This window comes from Eumetopias jubatus, unplaced genomic scaffold (genome assembly GCF_037043125.1).
Source record: "Eumetopias jubatus isolate StellerSeaLion01/CBP00866 unplaced genomic scaffold, mEumJub1_p1.0 scaffold_1, whole genome shotgun sequence".
NCBI lineage: Eukaryota > Metazoa > Chordata > Mammalia > Carnivora > Otariidae > Eumetopias > Eumetopias jubatus.
Window position 1 is genome coordinate 176001975 of NW_028274807.1, and position 25952 is coordinate 176027926.

The window sequence follows — 25952 nt, forward strand, 5'->3', positions numbered from 1 at the left end:
CCATAAATAAAATTTCAGATTTTCTGTTCAGCATTCAAGTCCCTATAACTAAACCTCACTTATTCTTATAAATTTAGGTCCCAATACTGCCAAAACAAATCCCATGATCAGCATGGAGTGATCCCACCAGCCCACCAACACTGGCTCCTTTGTTCGCCATTTGACACTTCTGTTCCTCTATTTGATTTTTCTTCCCTGTGCCATTTTCTGATCTATACCATTCATTTCAGTTGTCTTGCTTTCCTGTTTAACCACGTTGGATACACAGCTCATACATTTTGTTTTCACAGTAAGAGTAAACACTTCTTGAGATCAGGGGCTAGAGTTTCTACTTTTTGGCAATAAATCCAACCTTACTCCTGATCCAGGTGTAATTCTGGAAATATCTTTGGGAAATGAGAAAACCTAATATTTCCGGTACATTTATTAAGGGCCAAAGAATTCTGTTGGAAATAGCACATGTGCTGTCTCATTAAAGAGGAAACATATTAGCTATGAATGTTGAATGAGGGGCACAGATGTTAAAATTTTTAGTTTAAATGACATTACAAGGGGTGCCTGGGTGGCCCAGTCAATTGAGCACCCAACTCTTGGTTTTGGCTAGGGTCATGATCTCAGGGTTATGAGATCAAGTTCCAAGTCAGGCTCTGCGCTGAGCATGGAGCCTGCTTAAGATTCTCTCTCCTTCTCCCTCTGCCCCTCCCTGCTCGCCCTTATTGTGTCTCTTTTATACAAAATAGTGACTATACTAGGTTTTGGTTTATAGAAAACATAGAATATTGCTTATTAAAATAGAAGAGTATCCTTATACATTTGAGAGTCAAAAATGAACATAATTTGGGGCACCTGGGTGGCTCAGTCATTAAGTGTCTGCCTTCGGCTCAGGTCATGATCCCAGGGTCGTGGGATCGAGCCCCACATTGGGCTCCCTGCTCCGCGGGAAGCCTGCTTCTCCCTCTCCCACTCCCCCTGCTTGTGTTCCTTCTCTCGCTGTCTCTCTCTCTGTCAAATAATAAATAAAATCTTAAAAAAAAAAAAGATGAACATAATTTTACACTTGACTGTGAGCTCCACATAGGCAGGATCTTGTCTGTGTATTGTACACAGTGTCCCCAGCGCAGAGTGGAGGCAGTCAGTAAATATTTCCTGAAATGATGGAAAACCATTTATGTTGGATGGCATTTTATTCCTAGAAGGTTTCTGTGGTAGGCAGAGTAATAGCCCCCAACAGATACCCACATTCTAATCTCTACCATTAGAACATATTATACCTTCCACGGCAAAAGGGACTTTGCAGAGGTGATTAAAGTTAAGGGCCTTGAGATGGAAGGATTATCCTGGATTATCTAAGTGGGCCCAACATAATTACAAGGTTCCTTAAAATCAGAGAAGCTTCCCTGGCTGTGGCCAGTGGAAAAGGTGATGAGGCTATGAAAAAATGGTCAGATATGCAATGATGCTGACTTTGGAGATGGAGAGTATTGTGCCAAGGAATGTAGGCTCTCTCCAGGAACTGGAAAAGACAAGGAAAGGGGTTCTCTCCTAGTCTGTACAGAAGGGAACATAGTATGGCTGACACCTTCATTGCAGCCTAGAGAGGCTTATTGGACTTCTAACCTACAGAATTGTAAAATACTACATGTATACTGTCTTAAGCCACTAAATTAGTGATCATTTGTATAGCAAGAGTAGAAAAGTGGTACAATCCTGCAGGGCAGTTTATCTCTTGAGAATGCTCAGGATGAGTTGCTCTTTGAAGTTCTTTAAGGCTTTAAAGGACTGGAACCTCTGATCTGATTCCGCATTCCCACACCCAACACCCAGCTCTACAACTTTCAGAGCTCACCCCATCATTATCTTTACACTCCTTGTTTCATCTGCCCATGGTAAACCCTGACTCAAACACAGCATTACAAAAAGAAAAAATGAAACTGTAGCCACAGATTTGAGATGACAAAGGGCTAAGCATGGCTCGAGGCTGCCTTTCAGGAGAGGTATGGAAACTGCAGAGTGTTGCTGCATATGGGCCAAGGCTAACAGGAGCTCCCAGGATTCAAGAAAGCCAGTTCTCTATCAATATCCACCAAAACACACTAGTTCTGTCATAAGTTGTCTTTGGTCAGCTCAGTGGGTGATTATGCAATAAATAAAGTAGGAGAAACTTCAGCTCTGAGACTTCATCATTTCTGGGTTCCATGTCTAAATAGACTGGGGTTGTGTCTTCAATTAAGTAACGTGACCTCCCTGAGCCTCAGTTGCCACATGTGAAACTGGAGAATAAAAAATTAAAAAAAAAAAAAATTCTCTTCTGCAGGGCTTGTTAGGAAGCTCACAGATACTGGAGACAAAGCATTTGAAAAAGGTTAGGCCTGTTACCAATACTAGTAACCAGTTTCATTTAATTTTGAAATACTACATATAAAGGATATAGAATTGCTAGAACTGTAAGCTCAGAGAGATTTAGTCAGCCCACTGTGATCAAGCATCCCAACCTATAAACGGCTACAGCCCGTTTGCAGGGGAGCAAGGAGAGCTGTGGAAGGAACACCGAGCTTAGACTGCAAGGATGTGGCTTTGGCTCTACACCCACCATTATTCAACGGTGCTGTCTCGTGTAAGTTAATTTCAGCCCTGACCTCCTCATCCAGGAACAAACCTATTGGCTCTGCTTTGAGAATACATCCAGAACCTAACCATTACTACTACCAACCTAGTCCTCAGCTATAGGGTCTTTCAGGCTGCTTCTAGCTGGAGCACTCATATAGCTGCTTCTCCATTCAGAGGTCAGAACAAGCCTTTGTTAATAGATTAGAACACGTCATTCTCCTGCTCAAGAACCTCCCAAGTCTCCAGTCGGGCTTTCACCTTTATACGCATGATGAGGCTCCTGTGCAGCTGCCTGATCTTGTGTCCCAGCCCTTCAACTTCAACTCAGCGTCAACCACCCCAGACTCCTTGCTTGACATCAACACTCCAAACATACCTCAGGGTCTTTGCACTCACTGACCTCTCTACCCTGAAAACTCCTCCCCACATATTTACATGGCTGCCTCCCTCACCTCCTTCAGGCTTTCTACTTAAAGGTAAATTACCACAAGGGGCTTACTAGTATTATCTTAAAATAAAATAGCAACTGTAGGTCCTGAACTTCTCTTACACCCAGCCCTTACTCAGCTATTTTTTATTTACCACACTACAGCGCACGTTTACGTCCTTATTCGTCTATTGATTGACTCTCCCCACTAGGTTCATTTCATTCACGGCTACCTCCCAAGCAATAAGGCCAGTCGGCGCCTGGCACAAAGAACGCGTTCAATAAATATTATCAAATGAAGGAATCAATCGGTTAAATATGAATAATCGTACTTCCATTAAAAATGTTCACTTGGGGATTCAAAGCAATATGTGAATATCTATCCTTCATAAACAGTCAAGTGCCATTCAGATATAAATTTTATAATTTTGTGTTCCAGAGAATCTGCATTCCGTATTTCAGCATCCTTAACATTCTTTTTTTTTTTTTAAGATTTTATTTATTTATTTGAGACAGAGAGAATGAGAGAGAGAGAGCACATGAGAGGGGGGAGGGTCAGAAGGAGAAGCAGACTCCCCGCTGAGCAGGGAGCCCGATGCGGGACTTGATCCCGGGACTCCAGGATCATGACCTGAGCTAAAGGCAGTCGCCCAACCAACTGAGCCACCCAGGCGCCCCCTTAACATTCTTTATAAACAACAATTGTTTTCATTTCCCTTAGATCTACCTGAAGCCTCATCTTTCATTTCTTAGTCTGCTCTCTAGAGAGATGAAAAAAAAAATCTCAAATTTGAGGATATTAATAATGAGGGCTAAGGTTTCCTGAGTGCTTGCTATGTGACAACAATAATAGTAAACAATAGTTTAGGAGTGTCCCTGTCCCGAGCATTCTCTGCATGGTGTTTTCTTTAATCCGCACAACAACCCAAGAGTTGGTGCAATTTTCAAGCCCATTTTATTGATGAGGAAGCAGGTTTTAAGAGAGTCAGTAATAAGCCCAATTACACAACTAGTAAATGGTAGAGTCTAGATGCAAACAGAGGCATTCTGGCCCCAGAATTTATAAACTACCAAAATGTTCTACAGAAAAGCCACTATCCTAGGTGGTTGGCCACATTTACCTCATTCAATCACAACCAACTACCATTAGCTATGTTGTGCTGTTAAAATACCAAAGCTTTGGGGCACCTGGGTGGCTCAGTCATTAAACATCCGCCTTCAGCTCAGGTCACGATCCCAGGGTCCTGGGATCAAGCCCCACATCAGCCTCCCTGCTCAGCCAGGAGCCTGCTTCTCCCTCTCCTACTCCCCCTGCTTGTGATCCCTCTCTTGTTGTGTCTTTCTGTCAAATAAATACATAAAATCTTAAAAAAAAAAACTAAAACTAAAACTTTAGGGGATTCAGTAAACAGCTCAAGATCATACACTTGGGAAGTGACATCTGTTGACAACATCTGTTGCCTAGATGGGACTTCAGGTCTGTGGACCACCAGGATGTCTACCCTTGACATGAGTGGGTCCAGGACAAAAGGGACTTATGAAGGCAACAGATAATAACGTAAACACTCGAAATTAAGCTAATTAATTGACAAAATTTGTTCTATCCTACTTTCACAAAGACACTCAAACTGACAGACCTCTAGGTTCAAACTGAAGATTTTTGGAGTTCTCAGAGTTCTATGCTGGAAATGGTAGAGTAGGGAGAATCAGCCTTCAGCCTTTGGGCATCCCCATCCTTCCCTGTCCAGGCCTTGTTGAAGGGCTCAGAGTTGACTGGACAGGGATTTTTCTGGTCTTGGGTACTACTGGAGCTCCATCGAGAACACGTAGGGAGCCAGGGGTAGGGTGCCTGTGTCTCAGTGGCCCTGTGAATTTCTCAAATAATAGAGGAGGCAGGCATGACCAAAGGATGGCCAGAGCAGGTGCTTGTAAAGAGCAGAACCCAGGGCAGGGTCACTGTTGCCTGGGTCTATGGTAAGTCCTGACTTCCAACCCATGCTCTCAACCACTAGGTTGCTGCACCTATTTCTTCTCAGGGAGGAGAGTGATGGGCTTTCTTCCTTGGATTCCCTTTCTCATTCACTTGTTTTAATTTTTTTTTAATTTTTTTTAAAGATTTTATTTATTTATTTGCCAGAGTGAGAAAGAGAGAGAGCGAGCACAAGCAGGGGGGAGGGGCAGGCAGAGGGAGAGGGAGAAGCAGGCTCCCCCGCTGAGCAAGAAGCCGATGTGGGGCTCCATCCCAGGACCCTGGGATCATGACCTGAGCAGAAGGCAGACACTTAACCAACTGAGCCACCCAGGCGCCCTTTATTTTTGTAACCATATTTTTATATACAATTAATGTAACGACCCAACAAATACAAATATTATTTATGGCTTTTCCATAAATCTAAGCATAAATCAAACTGCTTAGAAAGATGCAATTTTTGGATTTCCTGGCTGAATCTGTCTTGATGGTCCAGCCACTTCCCAGGTACATTTTACACATAAGCAGGGTGTCGGATGATCAACCTTCCCAGCACACCATTGCCTTTGGCACTGCATCACAAGTGGTGTTTTCACTCACTGTCAATTGGGGATCCATTCACTCTCCACTTGATTGTGGGTTCAGGTTCTCCTTCTGCCTCACATAACAAGATACCACTGCTCCCAGTGCTGTACACACCACTCTGAGGTTTCTTTGCCCAGCGAGGAGGCTCTGGAAGTAAAGTGAAGAGATCATGAGTGAGTTTATCCATGTCAGAAGGTCCAAAAATGTTAAGGCCTGCACTTCTCTAATACACCAGCAGATGGCAGGCACAATAAAGTGTTTCACACTAGCTCTATCTGGTCCTTGCTCTGGAAGGCAAGATGGGCACTGTTTTTGTTATAGGGTGTGTGTATGTGTGCGCGTGTGATCTAATTCGGACTCTTAGCATGTATAATAAAATCAACATATAGACAGTCACTTTATTCAGCAACACAAGTATCTATCTCATTAACAGAAAATGAAGGAGGGATAAGCAGATGGTTAAGTTTATTTAGTGCTGGCTACAGCTTATTTTCAAGCTGCAGCAAGGCATCTAAAAAGGCTGATACTCGATAAACGTATTTTGAGAATTTTTTAATGAAATTAAAATGTCCAGCATTTATTTGAAATATTTCTTAACGACTTTGTAGCATCTATATACCATATCTATATCAACTTATCTATCTTAAAAATTGGGGAAACATTTTTTTTTCTAGAGATTATTTTTTGTAAGGCAGGGAGAAGGAAGCCTAAAACCAACATTTAGCTTACTGTCCTCAAAACAATGGAGGAAAAGATGTATTTAAATTACTTGCATCTTCTCATGCCCTAATGCTCCAATAGTGTAATTCTAAGTGGTGTTTCAGGACAGAATGAGACATTTGTCTTTAGTGCAAATATTACTGCCATACCTTGTCACCTTAAGTATATTACTATGTCAGGAGTGAATAAAAGATTTAGATTAAAGTGTGGATGGTTTGGATAATTTGATTCCAGAGAAAATTGCACAATACCTGCAGGGAGTAATTCCCATCAAGCGTAGCTTGGTTATTTCCCCCAAGACATTTTTGGATTTCCATTTTTGTCAAAAAGAAACTCTTTTAAAGGTACAGTTATGTGTAAAATGAAAAAAATGATTAAATGCTTTTTTTTAAGTAAAGGGGAAACAAAGGGATTATGTGAAAAGAAAATGCCTATAAATTCACCAAGAAAAACAAAAATATACAAATAACCCTGGCAAATTCAAGTCCGAGCACGCGACATGCCTTAGTAATTATTCCATAGGGTGTAGGCTTAGTTACTAAATCTTAAATTCAAAATGTGTATTCATAATCTGTAAATATTCAGTCATTTAGGTTAAAATGCAATCGTCCAAATTATAAACTGCTTATGACCCTCTGAGATGGGTGTGTATGTGCATGTCTATGCACATTTTTGATGTTGTTACTTCTGTCTTTTCATACAACCACAATAAAATAAAACATTCGAGTTAGAGAAAAAAGTTCCATGAACACGAAAATTTCCATGTTTACAACAGCAAACGAAGACTATTGCTTTCAGAGCAAAAATTAAATGTAGAAACATAAATCATAGGGATGTAATGTACAGTATGTTGACTGTAGTCAATCACACTGTATTGCATATTTGAAAGTTGCTAAGAGAGTAGATCTTAAAAGTTCTCATCACAAGAAAAAACAAAATTGTCATTATGTAGCCATGAATGTTAACTAGACTTAATCTGGTGATCATTTTATAATATATACAAATATCAAACCATTGTGCTGTACACCTGAAATTAATGTTATCTGGCAATGATAAAATAATAATAATAATCTGCCAAATAATAAAATAAAGGAGATCATGTAATGATATTTCTTTAAATATACATGAATAATAAAATCAGGATTTTATTTCTATTCTCATCCTACAAATTTCATTAACCTCTAGGTGTCTGCATTAAGCTTAAGTTATCACCCTGTCCAGCTCTCCTTGCAGACCAAGGACTGAGCCTTGGAGATGCTGTCTAACTTGCTCAGCGTCACCGAGAAAAGAAGCCCTTTTCTGTGTTCTTGCCTCTCCATGGATTTGCAGACCTATAAATTGAGCAGCATTGAGACTCCAATGTAAATGTGATGTTATTCCTAGTTAATTACTATTTTATTAATTTGGACCACTGATAGAAACCAAGACCATATGGCTTTACCAACTTTCCCCTGTGCTTCCAAATCGAAGCTCCTCCAACATCTATCCACTGGAGGTTGATAGCAAGATTTCGTATATTCACTAGGAATCATCACCCTTTTGGATGAGTTTCGTTTTTTGTTTTTGTTTTTTTTTTTTATAAATGCTTGGACATTTGTTTTTATGCTTCTCAGATAAATAAAGAGCCAGGGTGGAATCTTAGTCTTTTCTTGTGTCTCCTTTGCTTGGCACAATGAGAACAGACACATGTAGAGTAATTATGAGTTAAACTGAAATGATTGATCCCTAAAGACCCCAGTGAGAAAGGCATTGGGAGGAAAGAAGGAGCCTTAGATAGGAGGGAATCACTGACTTCTCAATCTCATAATTTCATGTCTTGGTTGAACACATTTAGCTAGTTGCTACTTTGTTCACAAAAGAACACATAGTGATCCTGAGGACAATGGCCATGGGTCAGGTTATTTTTGGTGAGTGAAGTTAGGCTAGGGACACGCAGGAACAGAGAACAAACAGATGTTTTCCAAAGCTTAGAACATGTAACTCTATTCCTGAAGGGTAAGATCTAGTGGAAAGGATGAAAAAAAGCTCAAGAAAAAGGGGGAGGGAAGAAAAAGGCTAAAATGGAAAATTCTGAGAGACAACATCATCACTGAATCTCATGCTTTTACCTATTATCCTAAGATACATGGTAACTGATGAAAACTACTTAGGTTGAAACTTTCCTCATTTTGTCAAATTATAAATAAAAAAGATGATAATTTCTGTATGCTGTTAAAAACTGAGATGCAAATGACTGAACATTTAGAATATAATAAGCAAGTTAGAGACATTTATCACTGGAAGGAAAATGAAATGAAATACAATAGGAAATTTGGTACCTAAAAATCAACACGGAAGCTTTTTTCTTAGTAACAGATTTTTTACTAAATACCTATATTCTATTAAATCAAACTTGTTAGGTTCATCAAACTTGGATTTAATTGTAACTCTTTTGAAATAACAAATTATTTGAAAATGAGGCTTTCTTAAGTATATCAATGAATTGCATTTGAGTTCATGATATCTTTTTAAGACAATTATGAGCATACAATTACATATAAATATTTTCCTTTTACACTAAAATTCAAAAGTCTTAAATGATTCCAAAGTTGACTACATGAATGCTGTTGGTGGGAGTTTATTTTTAAATAATTAGTTAAAATGTGATTGTGGTTATATTCTGATTCCTGGATTTAGAGTATTTTAGATGCCATTTTAACATCTCTCCTTACTGAATGTAAAATATTTATATCATAGATACCTAGAAAGGATAGCTGTCCCTCGTCAAGACAAGGATGTTTTTGCTTACACGTATTACAGAATTTGAAAATGCATACGGTTTTCATGTTTAGGATGTTGTAACTTCAATTACAGAATTTGATTGTGTTTAGTAATAAAGAAGAAACGTCACATAGACAGAGAATACAATATAATACATGCTTTTATTTAAGCACAAATGGGTGTTTTCAGAATGGACTCGATTTTCAAAGTTCACAGTAGCATTGTTCTGTGATCCTATGGTAATCCTTGCTATTTCATTTGAGTTTCTAAACAAGAGACAAAAAAGGGAAAGAAAGTGCAGGAAAGCAGAAGACAATTGAATAGAATAAGCTCATCCGTGCTTATGATTAATGAGGCTTATATTTACTGCTTTCACATTTAAAAAAAAGAAAAACTGACTTCTTGAGCCCAGTTTGCTTTTCACTTGCATGTGTGAAGAGAAACTACTAAAACATACAACTGAGGGCACATTTAGTAGCTTCTCATTAAGGAGAAAAGATTAAATGTTCCTAATAAAAACATAATTTACATCTCAATAGTGCTAATAGCTGTTTTATGAATAGTGAGGACAATTTGTTCAGGAAACCTAGATTCCTTTGGAGTACTACAGTCAACATTTTAAATTGCGTAATTAAGTTTACATCCTTTTTTTATTTTTTTTTGCAACCCTTGCAATTCTTTTGAAAGCTTCAGTCTTACAGTCAAGAAAACCGTGGCCAGATTGTTAAAATATTCAGCTACCGTAGCAATGTTCCAGCCATCTGGAAGGATTTCTAATAGTCAGCAACTTGGAGTAGGAGCCGTTAACAATTAGACATGTCTGGTTTGTGGGTATGTGTTTGCGCTGGGCAGGGGTAAAGGGTTACAGGAAAATATCCCTGTTGCATGGTATAGCTTAATTATATGGGAGCATCAAATGATGACTAAAAATATATATACAAACCTCTCAAACTCTTCCTCTCTGAATTTCTTTGTGAATAATTTAAAATCAGAGGAATATATCACTGTTGGCAGCTATTGATATTTATGTGTAATATTGGTAATATGAGTAATATTTCTCCTATATAGGTTTTGCTTTTTTTGAATCAAGGAAAATGATATTCTCATCTTTGGCTTTCCGCTCTTCCTAACTTAATCATATACACTGTGGGCTAGGTCTTGGAAACGCAGTGTCATTCCAAACAGCAGATGACTAAAACAATTATCCTAACATTTACTTGCAAGTGGAATGTGTGACTGAGTCTTCATTTTTTTTCCCCATTAATTAAAACAGTCAGCCTTTTACTTAGGTGTTCCCTGCACAAACTGAAGGCTTAAGAGGTAAACTTTATTGGAATACAAATGGAAACCCCAGAGCATCAGTTCACTAAATAGGATCCTGAAAGAGACAATTCCTTTCAGTAGTTAAGCCTACACAGCACTAAATAAGTACAAATGCAGTAATCAATCCATTAATTTGATCAATACAGTCAACCAAACTATAGATAGGAGACCTCAATGTAATCAGACCCACAGAAAACAGTCTGCATCAGTCAGATTCCCAAGATGCCTAGATAACCTTTACTTGCAGGGCAGATACAGCTCCAATATCTACATGGTGTGATATATAGATTTTTTTTTTAAATGACGACATCATGGCCCACTTATTTCTGTGAATATAAGAAACAATAGCTAAGCTTCTATTGATTAAAAGGCTTGGGTTTACAGAGATGACTTGAATATAATGTGTATTTTGCATCATTTGATAGAAAATAAATATTTCTAGCACCCAGTCTACCCTTTCCTCATAAGTAACATACTGAATGTCATGTGAACCCAAGGTATGGACAAAAAAATAATGTATCTAGGAAAGAACTAAGATAATTTGTCTGACACCCTCATTTCTTTGAGGAAGAAACTGATGTACAGAAAGGTGAAGCAAATTGATCAAGGACATAGTAAGTTAACCATAGGCCTGGGAAACAAGCTCATCATGATACTCATCATAATAATTCCTTCCTTTGTAATGCTTACTTCTTCTACGATTTAATATTATGCAGCATCATATGTTCATTATAATAAAAATTATGTGGAAGTCATCTGTGTTTAATCCCTAACGTGAGATCTTTTCTTGCCATTTGTCCCTTTTATAAGCTATCGTGGGGTATATGACAAATCTGGTTAATTGGAATATAATAGAATCCAGTACCCACTCTCAAATTAAAAGTTTAAATGGTTTACCTGTTTTAACATATATGCTTTAGAAGGGTAGGTCCACTACATATAGCAATTCACCTTTTTTTTTTTAATAGAAGAAAAATAAATCAACATGGGGAATGTACCTTCTACTATAACATGAAAATCATGAGTGGTTGATCCTAAGAAATTGTTGGCTGTGCAACGATAATTCCCTCTGTCCTGGTAGGAGACATTCTCTATCTTCAAAGTCTTGCCATAATTTTCTTTTGTTTCTCTTCCTTTTGGTAAGTCACCACCTATTTTGTTCCAATCAACCTGTGGAGTTGGTCTGCAACACAAACAAGTGGTAAACATTTTTTAAAGTGCAAAATTAAATTCAAAAAGCCTCCCAGGTCACATCCCTTAACATGATGCTTTTATGTATGCACTTGGAGCTCCAGTAAATAAAAATTAGCCTTCCCAGTGCACAGACCTGCACACCACCTTTGATGGTGAACGTCAGATTGGATCAGGTCTCCTTTACTGAAAGCTCCTTGAATAGTCTGCTTCTACAGAAATCAGGTTGCTTCTATTAAGAGGGTTGACTACTTATAATAGCTGAATAGGTGTGGCTAGATAAAAGGGTGGATAATTTGGACCCACAGAAATACCATAAGATATTTTTCAAACTTTCAATATTTATAAGATATATTTCAAGTGTGAAATCTCCTTGCAAGTGATTTGAAGTGGCTAATAATAACTGCCCCTTTCCCTGTAGGAGTTTGAAAAACAAGATAAAGTAGGACCCAAGAGTAAGCAGAGGGAAGCCATGATACCCTCTTAATCCTAATGAAGCTGACAGTGGAGAACACAGCTCAGATGTGACAGCCAAATGTGTTGGCTGGACCTCAGAACAGCCTGCTTTAGGGCAAGGTGGGCTCTCCACAGACATGGCTACGCAGGTGGCTTTCTCTCTCTATTAGGGAACAGAGGGAAGGGGGAATGAACCACATCTCCCTTCCTTGGAAAGATGAGATCACCCAATCAAAACAAACAAAAAAAAGTAAAAACAAAACAAAACTAAAACCAAACTGATACCTTGTCACACATCAAGAGGATAACTTTCTCCACCTTAGGGAGGGAAACAGGAGTGGAGAATCAAGCCAGCTGGGTTCAAGAAAAATCCCAGCTCACAAAAACTAGATGAGTGGAGGATGGGTGCCATCTATGACTCTTGTGATTTAAAAACTATGTGGAGGGGTGTCTGGGTGGCTGAGTCGGTTAAGCGGCTGACTCTTGGTTTCAGCTCAGGTCATGATCTCAGGGTCGTGGGATGGAGCCCCCTGTCCGCAGGGAGTCTGCTTGAGATTCTCTCTCTCCCTCTACCCCTCCCGCCACTTGCACTGTCGCTCTTTCTCTCTCTCTAAAATAAATAAAATCTTTTTTAAAAATTATGTGGAAAAAATATATAAATAAATAAAAATAAAAGAATTATGTGGAAAGCACTGATGGCTGATTTTAACTGATAATATTTTATTTTTCCTCTCCATTTGGGCTACATGAATGGAATAAACTTTATTTTGCTATTTTTTAAAAAAGATTTTATTTATTTATTTGACAGAGAGAGAGAGAGAGAGAGAGAGCACGGGGGTTGGGGAGGAATGGCAGGCTGAGGGAGGGGCAGAAGCAGGCTCCCCACTGAGCAAGGAGCCAGATGCTGGACTCGATCCCAGGACCGTGGGATCATGACCTGAGCCAAAGGCAGATGTTTAACTGACTGAGCCACCCAGGCGCCCCTATTTTGCTATTTTTAATGATGCTGCTTTTCCTTCCTCACTCTATTTTTATTATTAATAGCTACAAGATAGTGATATGTTCTAAAGATGGGCATTATTATCATCACTTTACCAGTGAGGATTCTGAAGCTCCAAGAAGTTAATTAATTTGTTTAAAGTTACTGGGGTAATAAATGACATGTTAGAACTTAAGTCTGTCCAACACTAAACTTGTCCTTTCTACCACTGTGTTCTATTATATTTGTGCTTTTTCCATCCCTTTTCCTTCCTAACTGTATATTCTTGGAATGTGTGCTTGTAGCCAAATTAATTAGCAATTAGTTGATAACTGAACAATTATCTCATATAGTCTCTGTCAATTATCTAAGATTGTATTGATCAGTTAAAATGATTCCATTATTATGCAAAAATATATATTGGAGGTAAAGATGTAGGTCCTTTAACTTATGCACATTTACTGTCTTCCCCTCATCCATTCAAGGCTCAAGTGCTTACAAACCATACAGAGCTGGAACCACTACTTTATATCTGCCCAGGCTGAGAGCACAGGGCATACTTCTCTGGGGAACAGCAATGATGCTCAGACAGGCAGCTGTGAGAAGATATTAGCTGCTGGCTTCCTGAGCACACCACCTAACAGGATGCCGAACTCAAGTCTCTTAACTGCTTGCTTTCCAAGCCATCTGTCAAAATGGCAGTTTGCCAAATTACAGGCTGCTCTGGACCTCGGTTCTTCCAAACCAGTTTTTCCATGAGTCCAGGTTTTAATAGTGCAAGCATCTCACTTTCTGCAACATTTTTTTTTTTTTTTGCTAGTCCTCAAAAACTAGTCTAATCCTCTATACCTATCCCTTAAAAGAACAGAATAAAAAGATTACCTATAAGTATATGGTGAACATGAGACCTCATTTATCTAGGGACATATCTATTCCATTCCAAGGATGTCCAGTTATATTCTTGTCAATTTTTTTCTTCTCTCTTTTTTAAAAATTTAAGGTACTGTTAGTAAATACTAACAGTATTTGAGCAATGAAATTTTGAATGAAAATACACTGCTTAATCCTTAATCCCTTTTACTATACAAACATGCACTATCTCATAATCATATTTTTGTTCAGGTCCTTGTCCAGCCAATTTTTGTTTGTATACTTCCCTATAGTTCCTACATTTTTACAATGTAGCATCTTGCAATACAATCACACCTAGCTTATGAATTTACAAAACAGAGAGGCGAGAAAGAAGAAACAGTGTGAGCCCAATGATCAACAGAGGGAAGCAACAATATCCCCCTCTAATCCTAAAGCAGCTTTTCCAGGGTGGGGGTGAGTGTAAACTGGCACATGAATGTGTACTTTCCACTCACTGCCTCTTCTTCCGAAGGAGATTTACAGTGTTATTTCAACTATTCAAAATTTCTGCCTTCTTCACAGAATCTGTAAACTTGAAACCCTGTTTAGTTTTTCCTGTTTTAATTAATGGTATCAGCATTTTCATTATGACTAACCATTTACAGAAATATCTATTACAGGCCACTTCTTCTGATTCAGAAACAATGCCATGCTTGGTTTCCCCACCCCACCCCGTCCCCTTAGCTGAAGAGAACAGTTCATTTGGTTAAAATATACGGAAATACGTTAAATTTAGAGGTAGTTCAGGGTCTGGAGGCAGAAAGGATGGAGTTCCAGCTCCACTTTTCACTGAGCTTGAAGAAGTGAATTCCAGCCTCTGGGCTTCATTTACCTAACCTGCAAATGGGAAGAGTGATAGCCCTGAAATGTGGCAAGGATAAAATGAGCTAAGGCATGTAAAGTGTAAAATAAGAGTGCCTGACACATAATAAAGGGTACAACGTCCAAGTTATAATGATTTGTTTCTACAGAACATTCACGGTTTAAAAACTTCTCAGAAAACGATTTTTAAAGGACTCTAAAAATTTTACAATACAAAATCTGAACAAGTACCAGGCAAGATTATCCAACACAAACCCAAAATGAGTAAGAGGAGGCCAGTTTAGGTGAAAACTCTTTGACAATCCATCAGGAATCATCCCATCCCAAGGACACAGATATTTGTGTCCATTTTCTTTCTATATATTGCTTCATGACATTGCATTTTCCAGAAAGCACATGAGAGCATTTGTGTTATTTTGAAAATCCGTGCAGTTCCCAGCCAACTCAAGAGGTAAATTATGGCGTTTGTGGGAAATAAGAAAAAAGAATTCCTGAAATGTTCACCCTGCCCAAAGAGGCAACCAAGAATAGTGATGAATCCTGAAAGAACTGAGTTGCTACCACTGTAAACACCTATGAATAAGAACAAAAGAGCAGGTAGTTACCATCAGAATTCAAACTGAACCTGAGGCTTTCACCTTCTCACATAATACAGAGACCAAACTTTTGGAACAGAGGTCATGTCACAAGGCACATCTAACTAGTTACATCAAATACACTTTGGCAATCTCAAACATATAAGCTGTAGACCTCTCTTTTTTTAAAAGATTTATTTATTTATTATTTGAGAGAGAGAGAGAGAGTGCACATGTGGGGGGGGGGAGGAGCAGAGGGAGAGGGAGAGAGAGAGAATCCCAAGCCAACTCCCCGCTGAGCATGAAGCCCCACTGGGGGCTCAATCTCATGACCCTGAGATCACGACCCGAGCCGAAATCTTGAGTCAGACACTTAACCGACTGAACTACCCAGGTGCCCTGCAACCTGCATGTCTTTGCTGGATGGAAGAGACATTTGCAAAACTTAGGGGTTGCGAAACCTTTAAAATTGACTCTTTTTCTTCAAAAACCAATTTAAAATCACCCATTCAGAATATATACAGAATTATGAATGACTACAATTTTTAAAATTTCAAATTCTACTTCACTAACCAGGTGCCCAGCCAAAAGAAGGCCTGAGCTTACAAACTAATTATGTAAACTCAGGGTATTGGGATGGTGGGATGTATTTTCCCAGGGTATTCCCAATGGTAGCAATGGACGTGTGGTGGCAAGCATAGAGGGATGGTGGCAGGAAAAAGGCAAACTTTCATGACTCAGAATTAAATAAGATGGTCCCTATTTGCATAGACTCAGGATACTCACTCAACAAATGTAACGATTTTAAGAGATGACCAAGTGACATTTCCTTAAGGCATTTTTTGGAGGATTTGGAAATGTGCACTGATTTTTCAGATATGAAAATTTGAGTTAATTATATTATTAGGTGAAGCTCTCTAAAATTACATGGTCTGGACCTCCTTGTATGCAAAAGTCAACAGGGTGAAATAATAGATACATAAGGCTCCTTGGAACCTGCAAAGGACTCAGAGCTCATTGCATAACGAGAAGGAGTGGGACAACATGGAATGGCCGAGACAAAAACCCAGCAGCAACAGTAAGAGGCTGATAACGAAGAACCTCGAGCTCTAAGGATGGCATCTCCCCGCTGCCTTAGGTAAGGAGAATGTTGTCATTGTCACCTCCATTCACACCATCACAAACTGACAGAACAATCTAATTATAAATCAATCTCAGTCACAGCCTGAAATCCGTAGAGTGAAGTGCAAATTACTTCCTCCAGAAATGTAGTAACAGAATTTTTTTTAAAGAAATAATTTAAAAATGTGTATCTAGGATTAACTGCTTAACTGAGGCATTATTCTTTACAGAACTGGATGGACAAAGTGATGAACAGAGGTCAAGTTACTCACAGGCCTTCCGCAAAACACTCCAGGAGCAGGGTGTCCCCTTTGAGGATAGTAACTGAAGACTCACTGCCACGTTCAGTAGGAGGCAACAGCAGTCTAGGTTTCCTCTGCTTGATCGAATTTGCTATAATACAAAAAAGTCACACATTTTTTCCAGACTAAGAGTGTTAAAATCCCATGGCACTAAATCTTTCTTAAAACATACTTAAACATATATACCTATATGTACCTATGTATATATATACATAGACTATATTTAATATAGCACCATTTAAATAGACTCCATTCTTACCATAAAGCATGGATTGTCCTTCAGATGCATTAACTTAGCGGAGTACCAGGTTTTAAGAAGGTTGTGATTGAAACCACATCTTCAAATTCCAGAAGTTCAAGATAATTAGTTTCTTAATGAAAGCCTTTGAAAGTTAACTGATAGTCTATGATTTTATATTCTACACTTTAATCATACCTGGCCATGTCTGATGGCTGTGTAAAAATAAAAATATTTTTATTTAATTTAATGTACCTAAGTATTTGATAAGATTCCTGTTATAATACAGCTCCCTAGGCCTTGTTCCCAGAAATTCTGATTCAGGAAGTCTGTGATGGACCCCATGCATCTATGAAGTTATCAAGCTCTTTAAGATGACTCTGTTTACAGTCTCAGCCCCTCAAAGAGAAACACGGTTGTAGGGAAGGATTAGCAAGCACTCTCACTAAATACATACAGAACCGTTCCATTCGTTACTTCTCAAGAGTACTTTTCAAATACAATGGCAAATGAGGACTTCCATTTTCAATGTACATTTTAGCAGCATTTCCAAATGTTTACAGAATTTTTTTTTTCCCATCCAATGTTAATGTGATTTGACATGACGTGGGAAGTATAAACAGCTGACATTCAGAGTAGAGATATGAAGGGCACTGGTACCAGTGTTTACGTGCGACACTTCCTTGTAAGTATTTATGGAAAAATAATTGTTGAACACACATTATATGCAATTGTTTTTCACTGAGTGCTATAAAGACACAATATACATGACTGGATTATTGACCCCAATGATCATGAAGGTGGGGATGTATGCTAATCAGTCCACCGTCAAACTGAGGGTGCACCAAAAAGAGCCCTCATCCAGCCCTTGTGATGTTGCCAGTGTATCAGATATCTAGATTAAGACACTGGTTCCAATGGTATAAAGAACCCGTGTTGCATTCAAGTAAAGGATTCTTCTCGTTGTGGAAAACTAGCTTCCTACAGAATTCAGATTTACTCAGGCATCTTCCAAAAAACACTAGCTCTATTAGATGTTCTGTGGGGGGGGTAAAAATGAAATATTTCACAGACAAATGAGTTTGGAAAATGTTACAGACTGTATTCTTTCTCACAGTTACAATGGACAGTCCCATGTTAAGTATTCTGAGAAGTCTTACTAGAAAAATAACCATTTAACTTTCTTAAATCTAGTGTTTCTCTACTTCTGTTGATATTCAACCATTTCTTTTTCCTTTCTGCATGTAACAGCTATCAACCAAAATGTCATTCAACCATGGCAGACATTTTAGGAGATGTAAAATAATTGCTCTGTTAAAAATATGCATATATATATATGTGTGTGAGTGTATGTGTATTTGTCTATGTGAATTATATTACATATATACATTCACAAAGTGATGAATTTATAAATATCACTCCTTCACACATATTTAAGGAAGGAGGAGGGTAAGAGAAACCTCTATGCTCAGGCGTTTTCCTTTATAAAAATATTAGTATTTTAATATACTCATGAAGATATTAAAGGAAAAATTTAAATTCTGAGATGATAATGAGCTACAAAAGGTAAAAATAAATGCCAACATTCTTCATGTGATCGACTTACCCTTGGAACCAATTTCTGTGGATGAACTTGAGTCATTAGCATGCCTTACTGAAATAAAAAAAAAAATGAAAGAAAAACTCACAAACATAATGGTAGATGCTGATATCAATAATGAATGAAAAGTCATAGTTTTCTCTTAGAAAGATTACAAAATGAGATACAACCATGCTTCACTAGAACATCATCTTTGGGGATATATTGGGAAAAAAAATATAATGAGTTTAATCTTAAACTACCACAGCTGAATCCAGGTCGAGTGGACACAAATTACAGCTCTGTTAAAGAGAATTGGGGCTGCCAAAAGGTATGCTATAGTGAAGCCCTGGCATAATGTATCTACACATAAGATGGAAAAAACCATGAACCAAATTAGACAATGGAATGGTAATGCCAACTTGCGACTCTACCAGAGCCAATTATTCAGTCAGTGAACTGTCGGGGATTATTTTTTGGTTCTTTCTCCCACTAATGACTTTTTCCCATTTGGGAACCCAGAATGGCATCTGCAGAATCAAGTAGGGAAGAGAAGCAACCCACATAACTTTGCCAATTTGGGAAGGACAACAAAGCTTGATGTGACAAAAATTATAATATTCATTCTTTTTCTTTTTGACTCTTGTTTTCTTTCACATTTGCATCCTGCTGTTTACTCAAGATCACAATGCATCAAAGCCTGAGATTTGCTTCAGAAACCCTGGAATATTGCTGTGTATTTCACCCACTGCAAAGGACCAGATCCTGCAGATGTCAAATGAAATATACTTGTACTGTGAACTGAGATTTGATTTTCTGGCTCTGAGAGACAGAGCTACTGTAGATCTGCAGCTGCAGATGTCTCTTTCATCTGGATGAAGTCTCTAGAGTTGAACTAAACAATGGCGGCAAATATCAACCCAGCTTTAACCGGCTTCAGCCAGAATGAAATTACAGGCACATTTGTATTCAGCATTCACGATGGAACGACAAATTGTTTGGACTTACAACTGTTAACTGTTAGTTTCATTGGCATTTTCTGCACAATAGTCCTCAATCTCGGGAATGCGGCAAAGCAACAGTAATCATTCCGGCTGTCTTTTTCTTCCACGTTTGCAAAGTACAGATCTCCCTTTTGACTCATGTATACTCTTTCATCTTGTTCGATGTGTTCTAATTCTGGAAAGAAACATCTTGTCATTAATAGGGGCAACTGTCCTTTATTGTGCCTCATCCCCCTTCTTCATTTTCCTTTCTTTCTTATTATTTCATTTTGTTTTCTTTTCATGCTTGTTCTTCCTATTCCTTGTAAGTCTGGTCTTACAAAAAGAACAATGAGTGAGAAGTAAAAAACAAACAAACAAACAAACAAAAAACAACCCTCTGGGAGCATGCTTTCGACCATTAACCAAAGAAGCCCCTTGGTGGACAACCAGTCTGTAGATTCCACCTCTCTTTTCCATCTAAGCCTCTACTTCTGTACTGGCTTATATGAAAACTGGTTCAATTGGTCCAAACAGATCTCCCCAAAAGTTGTGTCTGAGAGAGATATTAATCTGTCTTTCCTGGATGCAGCCTCGAATGTTCCAGGGTGATTGGAGTCTGGAATGTTTGGCTGCAGCCAAGAATAGTTTCTCTCACTTCCTTCCGAGAACTATATAAATATTATCATTTTTCTCTCAGGACCACAATGAGAAAACATTTAGGGCACATTGTGAAGGCACATGCCAGAAGGACTTTACAAGAAGCTGTAATTTCAACTCGAGTGTTAGTACAATTTTTTTTGGCAAATTAAACACAAAGGTTAAGACTAATTTCTCTGTAGGTCACTGTCTGTAGTGGTAGAACATTATTAAAATAGAAATCTAACACTAGCAACACAGACCCAAGCATCCTCAACTTTGACATGGATAATATTCCAAAGGTGAGTAAGTTGGTTGGAATATAGAAAGTATTTTCTTCATAGACATACTTTACCATATCAATAGCTTTACTCTCTTAGATATGATAAAACCAAGAGAAATATTTAGGGGCTTTCTAGTGTTTTCACATATATCCTTAATAGAACAGTTAAAACTTGGAACACACTATATAAATGGATATAATTTTTTGTAAATCTATTTCATTCCATAATGATAATGTTTTTTCCTTTTTGTCCCCCACGTTGATAATCTTAGATTATTTTTTAATCTTTGTTTCCCTATGTTATTTGACATGATGCATGAAATTAAAATCCTATGGATGGTACAGAATGTTACTTACCAATATTCATCCAATAAATGTGTAGAGGTGGAAGGCCTCTGGGAGGGTTGCATGGGAGGACAATTGGATCTCCCTCCTCCACTTCAAGAGGGTCAATTTTTTCTTTTGGGAATTTTGGAACATCTTGTAAAAAAAAAATTAAGACATTATGTTAAAATTAACTTTTAATGTTATAGGAAATATATTAAAACCTTCTTTTTAAAAAATAGAGTATTTTTAACAAACTCAATGCCCCAAATCTTGGTTCTCCTATCTCCCCTGCAGAAGAAAATACTGTTAAGAATCTGGGGTGCAACCTTATATAACTTTAAAAATGCTCCTACATTTTACAAGTGTAAACAACAAATATTTTTGCTATGTGACATCAATTGGCAACAATATGCTTGTGCATATTTCTCTGCACAGAGATACAAGTTGTGAGTTACAGGATTCACTGAGTTTAAATTCTGACAGATGTCGTACTTTTTTTCTTCAAACACTGTGATTTATTTTCTAGGCAGATACATATTCTCTGTCTCTGGCTTTATGGTGAAGCCCTTGAATGTGATGGGCAAATATTCTATTCAGAGTATAACCAACTAAATTAAAAATTCAAAGACCACATGGGAAAAATGGTACAAATAACAATGAAAAGACAAACATGACCACTTTAAGTTGCTAAGAGAACATTCCACGTTGGAATCACTCCCAGAAAATGAAATTTCAAATGAAATGGAACTGATGTAGGAAAGGAGACTTCGCAGTAATTTAACATATGGTTTCTTTCCCATGCTGGAGGCACTTTCCTAAAAGAGCAACACAATTACAATGGGAATAAAAGTCACAACTATGCAGAATTAGAAATCCAGCATGAAGGTGTGATTATTTTTATGAAATTATTTATAAGGTAGTTTTAAGAATACTCAAAATGTATTCTGCTTGAACACTATATTGATACCTTTAGATTTTATGAGGGGGCTTTGAATGATAGAATTACTCAGGCTCTTATGGAAGATAAGGACCTTAAGAAGGTATTTATAACACTGCTGGCTTGATGGAATTTATGAGGGGGTATTCCATCTCTGTATTTCATTCTTAAATGGTGGTTCACAAAAGATTATCATTATTCTTGGAAGTCTAAAGATATACTCATTTATTATAAAAGTCTTCTTGAGAAGCTTTGTGCATTTCCTAGGTATTTGTTCTCTTGCCCTCAACCCTGACCCCAACTCCTGAGTGGCTGAAGGACTTTGCTGACATATCTCTTATCAATGCACCAGCTAGTTACAATGAATTGCTTTTTGTCTAAATTCAAGGACCGTTCAAGGCATAGCACTTCAGGGGCAGTGGTCTATATACAGTGCCTTTGCCAATTTGGAAGGCAACCTTCAATCATGTGACAATCCTCGATTCCCTCTTGGTCAACCCATCGTAGCAGATTTCTCTCGGCAAGGCTGGAAACATGTTTGAAATGGCCACTATCTTGGAATCCTGCTTTTGCTTTGGTAGCATGAAATTTCCACCAAAAGACAGGAAAGCATGTTTGGGACATTCACTATGGTAAGATCTTGTAAATAAAATATCAGTGCCACCTATTTGGTAATGCCTTAGCTTTGACTGAAAGCAAATGCTATACAAATCATTTTGTAGAAAGTATACCTTATGCAAGTAATGTGTAGAAACTTACAAAACTATTATATGCCCAAATCTCCAAATTCACATCACTCGTTTAGCGTAACTTGCTATAACTAAAACCCTGTGTTCTTTGGTATTGAAGTTAACGGTGCTATTGGATAGCTATTGAATCTGTTTATACTCAGATACAAGGGGCAATAGAGGAAGAGAAACATAGACAAAGGAAAGAGCCTGTAATCCTGTTTCATAACAAGCGAACTTTACAATGCCTTACAGGAATACACAGTTCCCTGGGTGATATCTATTGTAAAGTAGCTAATTAATAAGATATATAAAGCCTTAATTGGAGAGCTGCCCCCTCAGAGTATTCAGAAAATTCTAATGATTCAAACTGCCAGTGAAGCACTAACATCCATGCATTAATTAAATCTAGATTATAAAATTCTAATTCCAAAGATGTAAATATGTAATTCAACTGGCTTCCAAGGCATCAATAATAAACATAAATAAAATAAAATTTATAAGTCTATCAAACACTTTATCACATACCATAAATCTTCAGAACAGTTTTTGACCAAAGATGAAATTAATATCAGGAAACAAGGGGAGAATATTTATATATTTAATCTTTTAAGGTCTGAGAATAGATAATATAAAAGACATTAATTTGTCAGTATTTTTTTTTTATGATCTTCTTCTTCGACTTTGAAACTATTTAGTAAGTATGAGTCCATGCTAGAAAGTGAACATTTTAATGGCCACAGATAAATGTGGAATTTAATTACTGTAACTCAACAGCAGGCATGAATTTTATCTTAATTCAAATAAAGAAATGACTCCACTTAAAAATAACTCCAACCAATGACTTTGGTTAATTGTATTTCTCTGGTGATAAACATTAGCATTGTTGAGTTTGGACAGATGCGATACTTTTAAAAGTGAATTGTAAACGATCATTTTTCTTTTGTGTAAGGCAACTACACTGCTTTAGCTTACCAACATATTTTAAAATGAGTTCTCTATCAACAGCAAAAACACAATCATTTAATTATGTTTCACTAACACTGGACTTGACCCGGGAATGGCCTTTCCATAAAGGAATCAGAATCTACTTGTACATCAGCATCTATCTAAGCAGAAGTTTAAGAATGTTTGAAAATCCCATAATAACCAAGTCTACATGAAGTCAATTTCCTTTATATATAATGTCCCTACCAGTCTATCTGCATCAGGTAATCAAGCAGTTGATAGCACCCATCTTTGTTTACTGTTCTCCAATAGGCTTGCACAGTTATTATTCAGTGTTGCAGACAAATTTCTAGTGACAACTCCAATGGTATAGGTTCCTAAAAACCCAGCCAGAATCTAGCATGAAAAAACTCTTCTAGAAACTAGATAGGTGGACAGCAGTCTTCTTACTGGAACTATCAATATAAAGCAAACCAGCAAATACAAAATTTCTAGGACTTCTACAAGTTCAGATGGTGACAATGAGTTTTGAAAGTCATCATTTCAATTCTTTCAACCTAAGATACTGAAAAAGTAACATCTTTGTACTTGAAATGCAGATGACTTCTAAAAAAAATATTTTGTATTTATAGTATAGTATAAACTGGGTTCTGGCCCAGGCACTAAAACTAACTAGCCATGTAGCTTCAGACCAGTATTTTTACCCTTCTGTGCCCCCATTTATTTTTCTCTGGGATCCTACAGTCCTTTGAAATCATCTCTCTACTAGACTAGAAATTTCTTATGGGCAAGGACATTATAAAATTTAAGTTGTACAGTCTCACCATGCCAACATGCTTAATAATAAAGAGTAATAATGGGATAGCATCAGGATAATTTAACTTAATACAAATTGTGCTAACTAAACCACTTAAATGAAAAAGGTACAGGCGACTTAACCACTATGAAGTTATGTAACTAGAGATAATCTTTCTCTTATACTCAAGAAATCACATCAAGTCTTCTTACACTCCTATCTCTCCATGAGTCTGACACTTGACTGCAAAGGTATTTCCAACAAAAAAGTATAACTCATTTCAGCTTATCTAGAGGATGTGTTACCTGAATGATCAAAGTATAGGCAGCACTGTACAGCATTGGGGTTATATACATAAACCCTAGAGCCAGCTGCTTGGGGCTGAATCCTGGCTTCCTCACTTACTATGTGATCTGAACTGTTACTTAATGTGTTTCCGTTTCCTCACTCAAACTGCAATGACACCTCATTTACTGATTTGTGTCAAAGTTTAAATAAACCATTTTATATAAATCAATTAAATAGCATGGGGCACTTGAAAATCACTCAATATATGTTGGCTATTATTCAAGTATTTTCACTTTGTACAGTACACCCTGCCATACTGTATGAAATGAGATGGGCAAAGGGTCATAGAGCTTTCTTCTGTTGTGCCTTCTGATTTTCCCTATAGCCTACATTGTAACAACTTCTGTAATTTTATGCAAATATTTGCAATTAGCTTTTACAGAGGAGGTAGGGAGGGGGCCAGAGGGAAGAAACAGTATGTATTTCATGTAGAACCTATGGTTTAAAGATACTCCTCCCCATTACTGGGCAAACGTTCCTATCCCACAGAACTTTATCTATCTTGACTTATCTCTCTATTTACAGGACTGGACTGGTGAGCTTTTTGAGTTTCCCACATTTCCATTGAATGTGTTTGGCGAATTGCTTACAGTCTGACATCATTATCATGAATGCATGCCACTGAGCTCACATGCTGTATCATCCCTAAGTTCAGTTTCCATCTGTAAAGAAATGTAATTGATTCCCACTTCCTATAGAGTACCCCATTAATCCATTTATGACTACAGAGAAATAACATTGCCTTTCAGTCTATGATTTCGTAATGAATTCACGCTAAGGACACCCAATCCAGCCCATTTCATTCTAGTCATTAACACAATCTGATAGATGAGAGGAAAATCCTTGATCTTAATTAAAACCTGTAAAACTCAAAGTTGCACTCTCAACAAATCCATCTTCTTTAGTTGGTTTGCATACATCGGTAAAAGAAATTAGCATATGCTACCAGACCCTGCTTTTACTACCCTACCCCTCCCAAATCTGAGCAGTAAATAGCCAAAGTCTGTCTTAAGGGAACTGTCCTGAGGCATCTGAGGAAGCTATACAAATGTAGAACACAGCAGACCAGAAATTCTAATTGGTTTCCATTAAAACAGTATATAGAGGATTGCATCTTTAAGCCTGCCATTTCCTAGATTATTTTAATAGTGTGTGGAAATTGCTTTAGTACCCTTATTCATTCTTTTATTCTTCAGCCTGTGAAACAATAAATCAGGCACTGATAATATGCATTCAAGCAGCATCTGGAAGCATGCAAAGAAGAACAGCATAGCATGACATCTTTACCATTTTTAAGTATCCCAGTTAGTACACATGACAACCAAAAGACTCCCAAATAGTATATAACTAAATGCTTCAAAAACTCCAGAGAATTTACATGTGGATTTCCTAACCT

General features: G+C 37.6%; 1 protein-coding gene across 3 annotated transcripts in view; it reads right to left on the reverse strand.

Annotated features, from left to right (window-relative positions):
• CHL1 (cell adhesion molecule L1 like) overlaps positions 1 to 25952 on the reverse strand; it is a 78763-nt gene that overhangs the window by 36376 nt on the left and 16435 nt on the right. For 2 of the 3 annotated variants that reach the window (XM_028101795.2, XM_028101793.2), the window contains exons 4-9: positions 20830 to 20952; positions 19576 to 19746; positions 18595 to 18642; positions 16721 to 16841; positions 11390 to 11574; positions 5604 to 5735 (exon numbers count right to left, since the gene is read on the reverse strand). In XM_028101795.2, the coding sequence (XP_027957596.1) occupies positions 5604 to 5735; positions 11390 to 11574; positions 16721 to 16841; positions 18595 to 18642; positions 19576 to 19746; positions 20830 to 20952 (780 nt within the window). The remainder of the gene's footprint in view (positions 1 to 5603; positions 5736 to 11389; positions 11575 to 16720; positions 16842 to 18594; positions 18643 to 19575; positions 19747 to 20829; positions 20953 to 25952) is intronic. The other variant, XM_028101794.2, reaches the window with a different exon arrangement.